At 39.4% G+C, this 13,847-nt stretch overlaps 1 protein-coding gene across 1 annotated transcript in view; it reads left to right on the top strand.

Moving 5' to 3' along the window:
* Positions 1 to 13,847, top strand: part of COL13A1 (collagen type XIII alpha 1 chain) — a 232,837-nt gene that overhangs the window by 23,886 nt on the left and 195,104 nt on the right. Inside the window, exon 2 of the mRNA XM_018561268.1 lies at positions 3,545 to 3,614. Within this exon, the coding sequence (XP_018416770.1) occupies positions 3,545 to 3,614 (70 nt within the window). The remainder of the gene's footprint in view (positions 1 to 3,544; positions 3,615 to 13,847) is intronic.

Here is a 13,847-nt window from a genome sequence, read left to right as displayed (position 1 = left end):
GTAGTTCCGCCACTGCTCGAAGGTACCGAGCAGAATAGCCGAGCCGAATGCCACTAGGCGAGTGAGCTTCCGGAACTTCGGCTCAGCCGATCCAGATGTTGGATCGGCTGATTTGAACTCCTTCTGCACTTCAGCTCAACGCCGAAGGCAGCTGATGCATGGCTAAAATCAGCCGTACAAGACTGAAGTGAATAGCCAAACAGCATTTGGCTCACTTCACTTTGGCTCGGTTATTCACTTGGCTGCCATCGGCAGCTTTGTGAATAATCCCATTAGATTTCTATCACATATGCCATAACAACCCATACACACAGGAATAGATTTGGTGTGCAAAATGCTTAGTGGTCTTAATTTTTTCTATTGTTACCACCAATTGTTGTCTCCCACATTACCCTATAGGCTGCTCCTTACCTTGAATAACCAATTAGTTAATTTACAGGAGGGGGGAGGTCAGTCCTCAACCTTTTCCAAGGTTGGATTTGCCTATTAGGGCACCTTGGATTTGCAGCTTTGTTGAGGCTCTTCTGGGGTATATGCAAGAACCTGAGTGTGGCTGCTTGTGATGCTTCAGGACATTTTAGTTAGTTACATCTGATGACAGGTGTTTAAAAAAAAAAGACTTTAAATGAACCTAAAATATGTGCTCACTGAATATACTCTAAACATACTGTTTACATAAACCACTTCTAGTCTAAGCTTGTCTTCAAGGTCAGGGCTTCCCTTTATGATGTACTTCCCCTAACCACATACAACTGTATACATGAAAACCAGTGTTTATTCCTTGGGGCTCTAGCACCCATTCGATTCTTTTGACCTTCCCACAGTATTCTCCCACCATTACTATACAAAAGCTGCTTCCTGTATATATAACATTTTGTGCATCTGCATTTTCTTACATTGACAGTTATACACGAGGTGTTATATAGCTAAATTACTTTATTGCTGTTCTAGTAAGGTTGCCCTCCGCCCCTCCTTTGTGATAGTTTAAATGCAATGAAGCTTTGATGTTTAAAGACCGCATTAATAATGTATTGTTACCTTTCATTGATGCTCTATTAGAGGCCTCTTGTGTTGGGCTGTTATTTGAAGTGGTAATACATCATTAAAAGTCAATCTGTCCAACAGACATATCTAGGGATTACTCTAAAGGTGTGTGGGATGTGGATTCACAACCAAACAAGCAAACTGAGTACTTAAACTTGTTGAAAGCAGATGTAAAATGTCTTCTACAAGTGGAAAAGTAGACATATTTCTGTAATAAAACCAGCAATTATTTTGTATGTACAGTGATCTAGAGAAAGAGGATTGCAGATGGCATTTTCTAATATACTTGATAATTATAAATTATGACTTTGGTGGAAATTCCAATAGGGAAAATGCAAAAGTTCTGTTTTTTTTTAGCTTCAACAAGTTTTAGTCTTCATGATGATTTCCAGTAGCTAACCTTAGCAATCGTTTGGGTAAGCAAGTTAGTGTGCTTCCCGAAATGATTAATTGGATATGATATAGATCTGTTCTTACTATTTATCTTGCTGAATGTCACACATCAGTTAGACAGAAAATAGGACTAATTCGTGTGGAATATTATTGTCACATTGAAGACAGTCTGTAAAGTTCCACATGCAGTACATTGTCAGTGCTAGTAAAAGAAGACTTGCTTTATTCATGTGTCATAATTTTATAGTTAATTCATTCCTTGGTTGCAGTTCTCCTTAATGGACAGCAGTGCAAAAGATGAGTATGCCCTTGGGACCTATTCTCTATCATTTTACTGTCCTTTTCCCCTTCTCTCACCCTCCATCCTTCTCTTTACTTTTTCAACCTTCTTGCCAGTACTGTTTCCCTTACATTGTGCTCCCCACTACCAATTTTTATCCTGCCTGAACAGGCTGAGACTTATTAGATTGGACAGGAACCCTACTCTGAAAGCCAGTAATGATCAGTCTGAAGATAAAATTAGTGTTTTTGGCAGTGGGTGATTGTCGTGGTGGCAAAACATGCAATGATGGGCTGTTTGGGAAAAAGTACCACGGCAGTACTGGCTCGTCAAGTAATAGACTTACTATAATTTATCGAAAAACTTGCACTCTAGTAACCGCACAGAAGGAATTGATGCCCAAACTCACCTTCAGTGATTCTTGTCTACAGTCACTTTTGCCTCTACAATCACAATTTTCTTGTCATTTTCTCATGTTTTGTGGTACCCAAGTAACAAACACTAACTACAATGCCTGTGCCTAGCCAATATGCTTTCTGAATCCAGCACTGATTTATAGTTTCAAATTCTAAATGGAATATGTGGGTTGAATATCTTAGATGACAGCTTATCTAAATGGACAACATTGATGTAGAAATACCTAGCTCAATCCTTACAAGCAGTGGAACTAAAAGTTACGACTTGGTAAGGTTCATTTGTGTAGGGGTCAACTACTTAGCAATAATGAGCCTTTCTAACCCTCAGATACAAAGAGAGATTTTTCAGCTTGTATGAAAATATGTTTGTGAGCTGGTGTCATCCATTCCCTTCCTAGGAAAAAATTGAATATGGTGTTCAGTGTGGGGGTGCTATACCTACTGATCAACTGAACGGGAAAAAAAGATTGTTGTGGTTTCTGGTAACAAGAAGATGTACAGATATTTCACCTTACATTAACCTCTATAATACATATATCTGAGAATGCTATTTAAACTGAAGTGAGGAAAAGGTTCCCCAAAGGAGGGGTCAGTGTGGGTGCGGGGTGATAATTGGTGTAACAGTAGCAACAGTAGAGGTGGCTAATGTGGTAATGCAATTTTAGAGAGGAACAGCCCTTTAAGACTACCAAGTTGGTTGGTTTCTGGTTACCAGTTTTCTACCATCTGTCACAGGACTCCATCTCCTTATAGAAATATACAAAATAAATGCTGAAATTATAGATATAGTTGCCATGGGCAGATAAGAGTCAGGAGGCTACCCCAAAACATGTGGCTTTGTTGTGAAGTGTGGCAGCTATGGAAAAAAGATTAATGATTTTTTTACACCAGCCCTTTAGCTGGATATTGCTCCCATTTGGGATATTGCTCCCATCCTAAACATGTCTCATCCAGGACTGAAACTGAGACCCACCAGGGAAGTAATCTTGAGGTGCATTGGCACATGTGTATAGAAGGGCACTGCACCTGCCCACACTATGCCTGGCTCAGTCTCATGAAGGGAACATAATCCCGCAGTATGCAGAGGTGCAAAGTCTTTTTGGTTCAATATGTTCATCAGCAGGTGTTCTGACAGGAAAACCTAATCCAGCATATTAAACTCCAGCTGACATTATGGAGAAGTCAGAAACAGCACTTCATAAGACAAACTCAAACAGGAACAGTTGTATGGAGTAGGGGGACCTGATAAAAATCAACACGTGCATGCATCACTGTACATTGATGTAATTAAGCTCTGCTTTTCCATCTTCTACTAAAAGTGTTTATAACGATAATGATTATGTCATGAAATGAGCCATGTAATGTAAGTGCCGCACTTAATAAAATGTTTTCCTGCTGTGTTTCTGTACAGAAACTGAAATCTCATCTACCAAGACTTCGAGAGACAAGAGATACGAGTGTGAAGTGCATATGTCCACCTGGTAAGTGATTTTTGTTTAATGTTATGTTAATCTGATTATTTGCCTTAAAACATACAGTATAGCCTCTTGAAAGTACCCGGATTTAGGGTGGAAATACACAGACTGATAAATGTAACCAATTAGAGCATCACTTCCAATGGCTAGGCCATGGAAGAGTTAAGAACAGAATGATAAGAAGTGCTGGCTGCTGCATGCAGATATTTTTTGCAAGAGAACATTCTAACAGCATGTGTGCTTTATCCATTTGTTGGCCAGGTCAGGGATAAAGTTGCAGAAATCCTAATACACACAGTTCAAGGGAGCATGTACTGATAGCTAATGTCTGCTATTGTCAGTGACAGATTTGTGCAACCAAGACCACCCTGGGCATTCATATGTACTATACTAGTGGCCAATGAAGTGTTAGCACTGTTGCATGGGAAATGTGCCTAGGTCTATGCAGATAGAGGCCGCTCCCTTGGTCACCAGTGTACCGACTGTGCAACAGAGGAATAGAAGCACACTGGTAAGGTCATCCCTGTGTTTGCCCCCTCCTAGCAGCCCAGAGTCTGCAGGAGATTATGGGAACCAAATATAAATACAGACTGCAATGGTATTCGTAGCAGTTTGCAGTATTTAAAATACCTTTTCTGTTTTTTTGGGGGGTTGTTTTGGTAATACAAAACTAATTTAAATTATTTCTTTTTATATTTACCTAGTATATACCTAGAGTTCAGTTCACAGCATTTGCAAATTACCCACCAGTGCAGAAAACTTTTAAATACTATGTAATTGTTTCAGCAGCTTACACTGCAGCTTCTCCATTCATGTCATAAGATCTATAGCTATAGGACCATACCTGAAAATAATATAGCACACTTAGTTCCTTGGAACACACAAATCTTGGAGATACTGAAGAACTAAATCTTATGGAAATGTTCCTGGTAATAGCAGTGTCACTTAACACACAGTTTGTGTTTGTAGTTGAACTTTGACCCCAGCAAAATCTCAGTGGTAATCAAGGTCATTTACCACTGACCTGACCTCTGTCTCTTAATATTCATCAAAACCAGGTCCTTTAGAAAATGATTTCAATGCAATGATACCATGTGTTGCTCGATACTGTTTTTTGACCTTTTGTGCATGCTTTGTTCTTTTTTACCATCACTGACAAAGTCTGAGTTTTTGTCTTCGTTTGTGCTCTATTACTTTTTCCAAAGTTTGTTGAAGATGCTTAAATCATTGGTTCCCAGCACTTTTTATTTGCCACTCATATGATATGCACATCACCAATTTGGAATTGATTTAATAATGTAATACAAGTTCTACTGTGCATAAAACTATAAAACATAACATGCAGCTATCAGACTGGACAGTTATTTATATGTCCTCCTTTCTTTAGAAGTGTTCAGAGCCTCTGATTTTGTAAGAAACATACAAGCTTATTATTAAGGCAGTGCAAAGAGCAGTAATCGTTAGCATTTAATGTTTAATTACTGTTGTCAGATCCTTAAAGATGCAATCTGATTGCTTCCAATAGCCAATTGCACTATGATTGCACTGCTTTATTACAGACGCTTCATAGTTTATACCCTGTGATATGTTTACATTGTTTTCAAATGCTTTGCAATGTGCAGCCCAGTGCTTTCTGTGTTGTGTCTATTTTGTCTTCTAAAAAAAGAGAAATAAATGTACTGGAAGCATACTGTTTTTTGACATCGTAACCTACTTCCTCATGCAGAATCTAGATAATCTTAGCTCCAGGGTCTTCCAGGTTATATAGTGGAGTGCATATATTTATATAGTTGCTTCAGGATTTTTTTAACCTTGAATCTGGTGATTGTTTTCTGGCTGACGGTTTACAGAACAGAATAAACATACAATATACACTTCTTTTTACATTTTGCTGATATAACAACAATACCAGACCATTAAGTGCTCTTTTTAACCAATCCTTTTAAGCCATATGCAGTGCCATCCCTATAATGAAGTAGCCCAAGGCGGTTGCCTCAGACAGCATCTCATTGGGGGTAGCCGGGTGGTGGTGGGTCAGCAGGGGAGCAACACAACGTCCCAGATTGCTAAGAGCTCTTAGCAACCTGTGATGCTCTGTGCGGCTTCCAGCACAACTCACTGACGCTCTGGCTTGCGTCTCGCCTAGCTCCTGGCAACTGGGTAACGTCAGTCAACTGGGCGTGGGACACTGGACAGCTGACAGCTCAGAGCACACTCACATCTTACTCTTCCTCCTTCATCCACTTCTGATCTTCTGTTACATCTGATGTATACATATTATATGTACTACTAAACTATCAAATGTGTTCTTTATGGTAAAGCTCATTTGACACATGATTGTATAGCATATTATAAAGGGAAAAGAGTGATGTAATCTACAGCAGCTGGTCAAATGGACAACTTTGTGTTTTTCAAAGGAATTGTAGCTTTATTGCAATATTTTTGTTTCTGCTTTTTATTTGTTATGACACTGTGAACATTTTAGGTCAGGAAGAGGTGGGTGTAGCAGAATAATTGTAATTAAGAGTTTTAATTTCCCTGAAATTTCAAAATAAAGTAGGAAAGTACGAAACTTAACCATTTGGCCAACATGTATTGGAGTCAACGGGCAAGTCAAAATCAAAGTGATTTTTGTGTTTCTTTTTTCTCTTTAAATGGCTTCTGAGGGTTACGTGAACTCCTTTCAACTATCTTAGATCTGTTCTTTTGCCAAAAATAGCCATTATTAGCCTCATTATTTTACCTTTTTCACATTCATTTGAATGAAAGTAAAATAAACATTAAAAGTGACAGGACACAAATAGCATTAAAATACATGCACAAAAAAGAAGACAATACAATTACATACAAACTCTACATAGTCCATCTACCATCTAAATAAATAAAAAAAGTGGTTGGGCTTTATATTTAGGCAAATTGAGTAAAATGTAACTTTGGTGAAATTTTGCCAACAGTAAAATCTGTAGTGTTGCAGCAAAATAAATTTCGATAAAATCTCTTTGCACATCCCTAAATGTGTTTTTGATAAAATATGTTGTAAAGCGATACTGTCACTTTAAAGAAAGCAAGTTATAGGCAAAATGTAGACAATTAGAAGTTCATGTACGCAACTGCAGGGACTTTCAGTGCCACTGCTCTACCTAAATTCCAGGCAGTTCTGGTCTGGCAAAGTTCCAACGCTTTCTAGCAATGTTGGGGCTTGCCCATTCTCCACCCCCACACATTCCCATTGGCCCATCACTATAATTACCTCACTGACCATAGAAAATGTATGTTAGGTGAGTAAGTTGGCTGTTACAACTCTCATGGCTATCATGGGAAGATGATACCTGCAACTCAGGCTTCAGATAAGAGTCCTGAGGAAGATGGCTTATTTAGCCTAAACTTTACCTGCTCTACAGCAATAACCTTTATTTTTCGGTGCTGTGGCCCCACTTCTATAATTTTTGTCCCCTACAATTGTTATCATGGAAGCTTATAGCAATTCACTTCTGTATTTATGTCTGTCAGCCTATAAATCATGGTTAGAACCATCAGTAATCAAGCCTTTTCCACAACTGCCAACTTCTGTAGGACAGTAAAGGATGAATGACTCCTCTGATCCCATGGTAAATATTTCAATGTTGGGTAGAAGCTGGAGAGTTAAAGCAGAACTACATTTTTTAATATATGTGTCCCCTTCCTGTAATAAAACAAAATGCAGAGTTCTACTCAATCTCTTTAGCTCTGTCCCCAGTCTTCTTCTTGGTGCAGCACCACCAGTCCTCTTCAGGCAGATCGAGTCAGTATCATTCTGCCCATTTCCTGTTAGGCTAACCTGTCGTTCACACACCCCCCGGGGGTGTGTCATTGTGGAGGCTGGGCTCACAACAATGTAATTACACGAGTGCCACATAGTCCAGAATAAATGTTCAACCGCGCCACCCTTGAGAAAGAAAAGAAAGCTATTGTGTCACCACCAGAGTGGCAAGGAGACTGCTGAGAAAAGGTATGTATAGGATTGTATTCTCTTGTGGGGGAGGACTTCAGGTAGAGTCGGGGGCAGTAAAAAGGAAAACATTTTTATTTCTCTTGATGACTCTTTCAACTAAAGATTGGCACCTGAGTTGTAGGCTCTGCATTCTTGCTCTGGCCATTATGAAGGGTTCCCACATTCCCTTTTGGATTTTTTTCATTTATTTTATACTATGAATAATTGAGCTGGAGAAGCTGGTTCACGTAAAGATGGATGGGAACACTCAGATGGCCAGGAAGAGAGTTGGGAATTCTGGCAGGAAGGTCTCACTACTGGAGAATCTAATTTATAAGAAGGCTGCAGCTAATTTATAAGAAGCCTGTTGCTGACTCAACTTACCAGATCCCACTTATAAGTAAAATATTACTGTTGGGTGAATCAGTTAATTCAAAATGTAATTGTATCTTTACCCAAATGTTTTTCTTTCTGCAGCAGTCAGTTGTGTCAGGCTGTCATGGCTCTGAACCCTCAGGCACTCTTTCATGCTATATGCTAGTTTGCTTTCAGATGTACAGCAGCACATCAATTTCTAAAGAACAACACCTGAGAAAATATTTACTACTCTTTTCAAGAAGTTTTTAGCAACTCCAATAAATGTATTATTACATATTTTAATGTTACAGTAATAATTTTGCCCTCCCCTCCACTTCCACATTTATCAGTGCATATAGAGATTGGCATGCACAATACTTCTATTTAAATGCACATATTTCTTGAAATTACAGTACTTGTGCTTTAGATAAATGCATTTCTATGCATGAGGAGAATACAAAGCTTAAGATGATGCTAATTTCCTTGGTTCAGTGTAGTTAATGCCTCACAATGTTGTCAAATGGGCTGTCTGGTTTTTCAGGATCCAATCTATATTTTACTCTTTGGAAAATATACTGCACAGATGTAGTCTACTTTGGCAAAGCACTGTTAAATGTGTTGGTTCTATATTACTGAATAAAAATAAACATACTCCATTTATGCACTGGTTTTAGCATTATGGAAATGAATAATATGAATTATTATTATTTATTACATAATACAGTATAATGAATTAAGCTGGCGCCCCAATGCATGTGTGCAGTACAGCAAAACACACATCTGCACTATAGCAATATAGATGTGAACCATTTGTGCATTATTTTATGCTGCATTGAAAAAATGGTGTATATACTGTGAGATTTAGCTTCCAAATGGAGAGTTTTCAAAGGTTTCAGTCCACTCAAATGAATAAGTTTTAAGGCCACTTGTGTTTAGCATAACAAATGAATACAAATGTCTCCCATGCTTCTAGCTATTTGTCACATTTGTCTATTCCTTCTTAGGTCAGAGCTGCCTCCGTCTTAGCTTCTCTGCTGAACTGGTTCCATGGGACACCAGACTGGACCTCTAGTCTGCTTAAACAAAGACTGCAGTTTGCTTAGCTCAGGCACACTTCTCTGTCAGACAGGGACTATCTCTGTTCTACCTTAATCGCCAACTCTCACTCTCAAGTGTCAGTCTGGCTCTTTGGCCTGTCTGCTTAGGCCAGACAGGCCTGGACACATGCTCCCCATGTTTCCACAATTAGGGTGCTATTGCGGGACATATGAGCCCTGATTGTTTGGAAACTTTCCCATTTGTGGCTAAGACTTACCTGTCTCCAATCACTCTTCTTAATTGGGATGTCTGTTTTGATCTTTTAGGGACCATTTCACTGCTGAACTAGGCTCCTATTCTATCACCTACTGCATCTCTACAATGAGAAATAATGCTTATGTCAAATTATGGGCAGCAAGATCTGTAGCAACAGCAGTGGCAGCATGACAAGGCAGTTGGACTGGCACTAGAGTCAGTGCACTAGATCCCCAAAGAGGAGGAGCATTATTAACTAGTATGTCAGCAGTGGCGTCACAAGGGGGGTGCGGCCCACACCCGGGTGACACCATTGGAGGGGTGACACTAAAATGACTGACAGTCTTTTTGGTGTCACCGCCTCTAAAAAGTCGGGAACTCGGTCATGGACCGAGAGCCCGACAGTGTCAGGAGAGAGGAGGTGACCCGGCAGCAGATCTCATCCCGCCGGGTGAACGTCCCCTCCTTTCTATGCCGGCGCCCATCACAAAGATGGCCGCCGGCAGGCGTCAATTAGATGCCGTCACGGTGGGGTGTCACCCGGTCTCTGCCCCGGGTGACACCCGGCCTCAGGACGCCCCTGTATGTCAGTAGACTGACACTTTATTTTTTTAATCAACAAAATGTGTCTAACTCTTTGTGGCACCTGAAAACTCCAGTCTACAGACATTCTAGTAAACTATTTTCAAGAATGCACAGAGGCTGGATTCCTTACAAAATTAAAAGAGGACCATGGCCCAACCTTTAGTCGCCGCTCTTTTCAGGGGGAAGATCGTGAACTGAGCTATCAGCGGTATGTGATCACTCAGTTCTCGATCAATAGAGCCGACATGTGACAGCTTCAGTGTCACACGTCGGCTCTAATTATGGGGATGACTGTATTTCACTCTCCCAATAATTCTCCCCAAAATACCAATATCTGGTATTTTACTGTGATAATGGTGTTACTAGACAGGGAAGGGGAAATCTACAGAATCACAGGCAGCAATAGAATGCTGATGGGAGCTCTAGCCTACCCATACTCTACTAAAAAGAAAACATTTTATTTCTGCCTTTGTTGCTGCTGGTGAATTTCTCTAGCAGAACCCTGGATATCAGTAAAAACCTGACAGGGGTTGTAATCCTTCCCCACTCTATTCAAAACAAAAAAAAAGTTTTGACTGGACACACAGTTTCATGTGCAGCACTGGATTTCACATTTGTAGAGTTATAAAAACGGTGACATTGTTTCTCCCGGGGGTGGGGTGGGGGGGGGGGGGAGGATCACCTGTTCCGTGGTTAAATAGCAGCAGAATCACGTGTAAGACTGAGTCAGTGGCCTCTAGCAGGTGTAAGGTATCAACCTTGCTGCACTCCTCACTTCATGCATGCTTTGATTAAATAATGACAGCTGATGAGATTAAATTCCTCTGATGGTCTCAACTGTAGAAACGCTCTGCTAAGCTAGCTTTCATACAAATGATTGTTAGAAAATGACTCTGCTAGGAAGTAGACAGTGGTGATGAGCATGCAGCAGTCTGCTGGGATAGTTGCCATTCCCTTCACGGCTAAATGGAGACCCTGTGGATGCTGTTGATGTTCAGATTGCAATTGACAACCTGGTTTGACCTTTGCTTTGCTATGCAAGAGACAAGATGGTGGCACCCAATGTGGAATAACTGGGTCTCTAAGAAGACTGATTATGCAACACTAAGTGGTTCTGTAGATATTGGAAAAGACAAGGGTTGCTTTAGGTACAATCATCAGTAATGATATCATGTTGAGTATTTTTTTATTTTCACCTTTTTATATTGCATAGAATTGCCTTAGCTTTACTGATTTTGCAGCAGTTGCCAAAGATAAAGAGAAAAGTTGCAGAAATAGTAAAATCTTTGTTCTATAAAGTCACTCATTGTAACCGTTTGCTATTTAAATTGTTACAAAATGTTATTGTTATTTATATGAGAAATTCATTTGAAGTAAATATGAATTGTAGCCTTTGGAAGCTACCATTTTAAGAAATCCTCCCTCGTGTCTCCAAAGCTGCCCATCATTGGATGATCTGACCATGCTCAGATAACCTCCTGAGCACTGCTAAACCCTCCCTAAACTTTCAGGGTCCGTTCCAACCATTTAGAAGATCTACTGTAGGTCAATGCAGAGGTTAGTGGCACTAGCAGTGTAGTATCTCAGGGGAGGTTTCTAAACCTACTCTATTGATATTCTGCCTGGGTACTCATCATGGGAAGGTGAGAGTTGGCTACTCTAGTCTAGCAGGTGTGTAAGCCACAGCCAAATCGACACTTCAGACTAGAATTGCTCTATGAAGTTTGCTTTGTGAAAGCTTAAGCTGATGCAAGGAGCTTTAAAAATTCTGAATAATTAGCATCTAAATCTCGAAATTTAAAATGTATCCTCACATTAAAAGTACACATGAACTTAACATGTGAAGTACACATGTACACATGTGAGCAACATATAATAAAATAAAAAGTATGCTGAAAGGTGAGAACTTCTGCTAAATAGACTCTGATTTTATTCCATATCCTCTTCTTCTGCTCAAGAAAGCATTAGAAAAGCAATGTGTGCTAAGAAAACATTAGAGAAAATCTAGCCTTCCGAAACAGTAAGGATAACCCGCTTATGATTTCCTCACTAAGCTTTTCCAGGATCTGATTATGTAGCCTATACATACACAAACGATATATTCCCCACTATTACAGCTTGCTGTCTCACATGGCAACAATTTTCCTATCCTAATACCTGACAGAAATTACAGAGATTTTCTAATTATGTGCACATTTACATAGGATATATTATGACCTTATTAGTTGCCATAACAAAAGCCATGTTGTGCTTAAGCTGCTACTGATCACGGAAGATAAATGGGAAAAGATTATTCCCATAGGAAGCATTGCCTTATTCCCACTGCCTGTGGTCATGTGCCTGCGTATTTCTTATTATTTTAACTGCAGGAAATCGGAGTGTAATGACTTAAGTTTAACAAATATTCTGTACCATTATCTCTTTTGTTAATTCATCTCATTCAGCAGTTTTCCCAGTTTTAGCCTCATATATTCTCTGTGAATTTAAATGAAGAAATGGAAAAAAAAATAGATTTCAGTTACTCAATACATAAAGAGAGCTATCTCCAATGGATTTCAATGATTTCATTGTGGTTTAAATAAGAGGTAAATTGGTAAAGGAGAGATGCATCAGCACTCCATTTATGGCAAATGTGTTGTCTAAAGCAGCGAGTCTCACTGCATAAAAAAGCATGCATTGCAGTGCACTGCATTATGGTATTATGGGCCTTTAAAATGGCATATCCCAATGGACACCGACAGTAGTGGGCAACGCACTCACGCTGCAGCAAACTACGATGCACACCCCATTTTGTTAAAAAAAGTTTGTTTTTGTGTGCATTGTGGTGCACTGCCATCCCATTTGAAATGAATGGGCAGCCTTGAAGTCTATCTGAACCAAAGAACAAAAATGTATTATATTATAGCTTATTGGTCTTTAGATGTGGTGGCTGCATTTAGTTTTCCATTTTCTGAATTTATTTTCCTTCATTTTCACCTAGTGATCCTGCCAGTAGCACAATTCCTGTGCTAAGGTGACAACGTTTACTTACCATGCAGTATCTATGGAGGACAGGACTACAGAACACTTCCTCTTATCCTTATCATATGGTGGAGTGTTTTGTAGTTCACAACTTGGATCAATGTTAGTGAAAACAGTACAGAGGAGCCAGAGAAAAAAAGCTTTAAAACTCAGGTGCATAATCCATGTAAAAAAAAAGCTTCTCTGGTACAATAATATTTATTTCCTAGGATCTAGTATTCTCTATCAGTAAAACTTTCACTTGAAACCTTTTTTAAATTCTTACCTTTAAAACTCTGTAAATGTTTTCTACAGATTAAAGGCTGCCTTTCATTGGGCTAAATTAATTCGCTAACCCGGGATAACGTTTTGTAATTTAATTGTTTTAATATACTGCTATTTGTAATAATATGTTATCGATGATAAAGGTCTATTTTAAAACTTTGGACAGGACATAACAGCTGGTTTTCCGGGCTGCCAAAGGGAGTGCTGAAGAACAATGGACTCTACTGACCTTGCGTTTTTATATTTAGAAATTGATGGTTCTTGTGACATGGAGTTCTGTCTCTCACACGATGCTGGGAGTCTCCACTAAGGAAACTGACACTTGACATAATGTCACAGTAGAGTTTCCAGGTGGAGATAGTGATTGAGCTGTTCTTTGTTTGTAAAAATAGTACCTCTACTGCCACAAACCACATTTCTGCAGGCATGACTGATAATGGTATTCTTCCCTACAGTATAAGAAGGATAATGTTTCCATAGAAGAAAATTTCTTGATTTAGTATTCCTTTTTTGCATCCATTGCCATGGTTTACTAGGGTGAACTACATTTCATAACACTGTTTCTTCCTCTGTCTACTGGAAAACTCCCCAGCAACAGGCAGAAGCAAACAGTGTTCTGAGCTTATGGGACGAGGAATGCAGAAAACTATAACAGTCAGAGCTCAGACTGGCTACAGCCTAGCCACCCACTTAACATATTCTTTTTCCTAGATTATTCTGCTTATTTGTCCTTGCCCTTCTACCCTGAT

Source organism: Nanorana parkeri, unplaced genomic scaffold, assembly GCF_000935625.1.
Source record: "Nanorana parkeri isolate BGI_ZX_2015 unplaced genomic scaffold, ASM93562v1 scaffold512, whole genome shotgun sequence".
NCBI lineage: Eukaryota > Metazoa > Chordata > Amphibia > Anura > Dicroglossidae > Nanorana > Nanorana parkeri.
The sequence above is the reverse complement of the archived record's forward strand: the minus strand, read 5'-3'. Positions and strand labels throughout refer to the sequence as shown.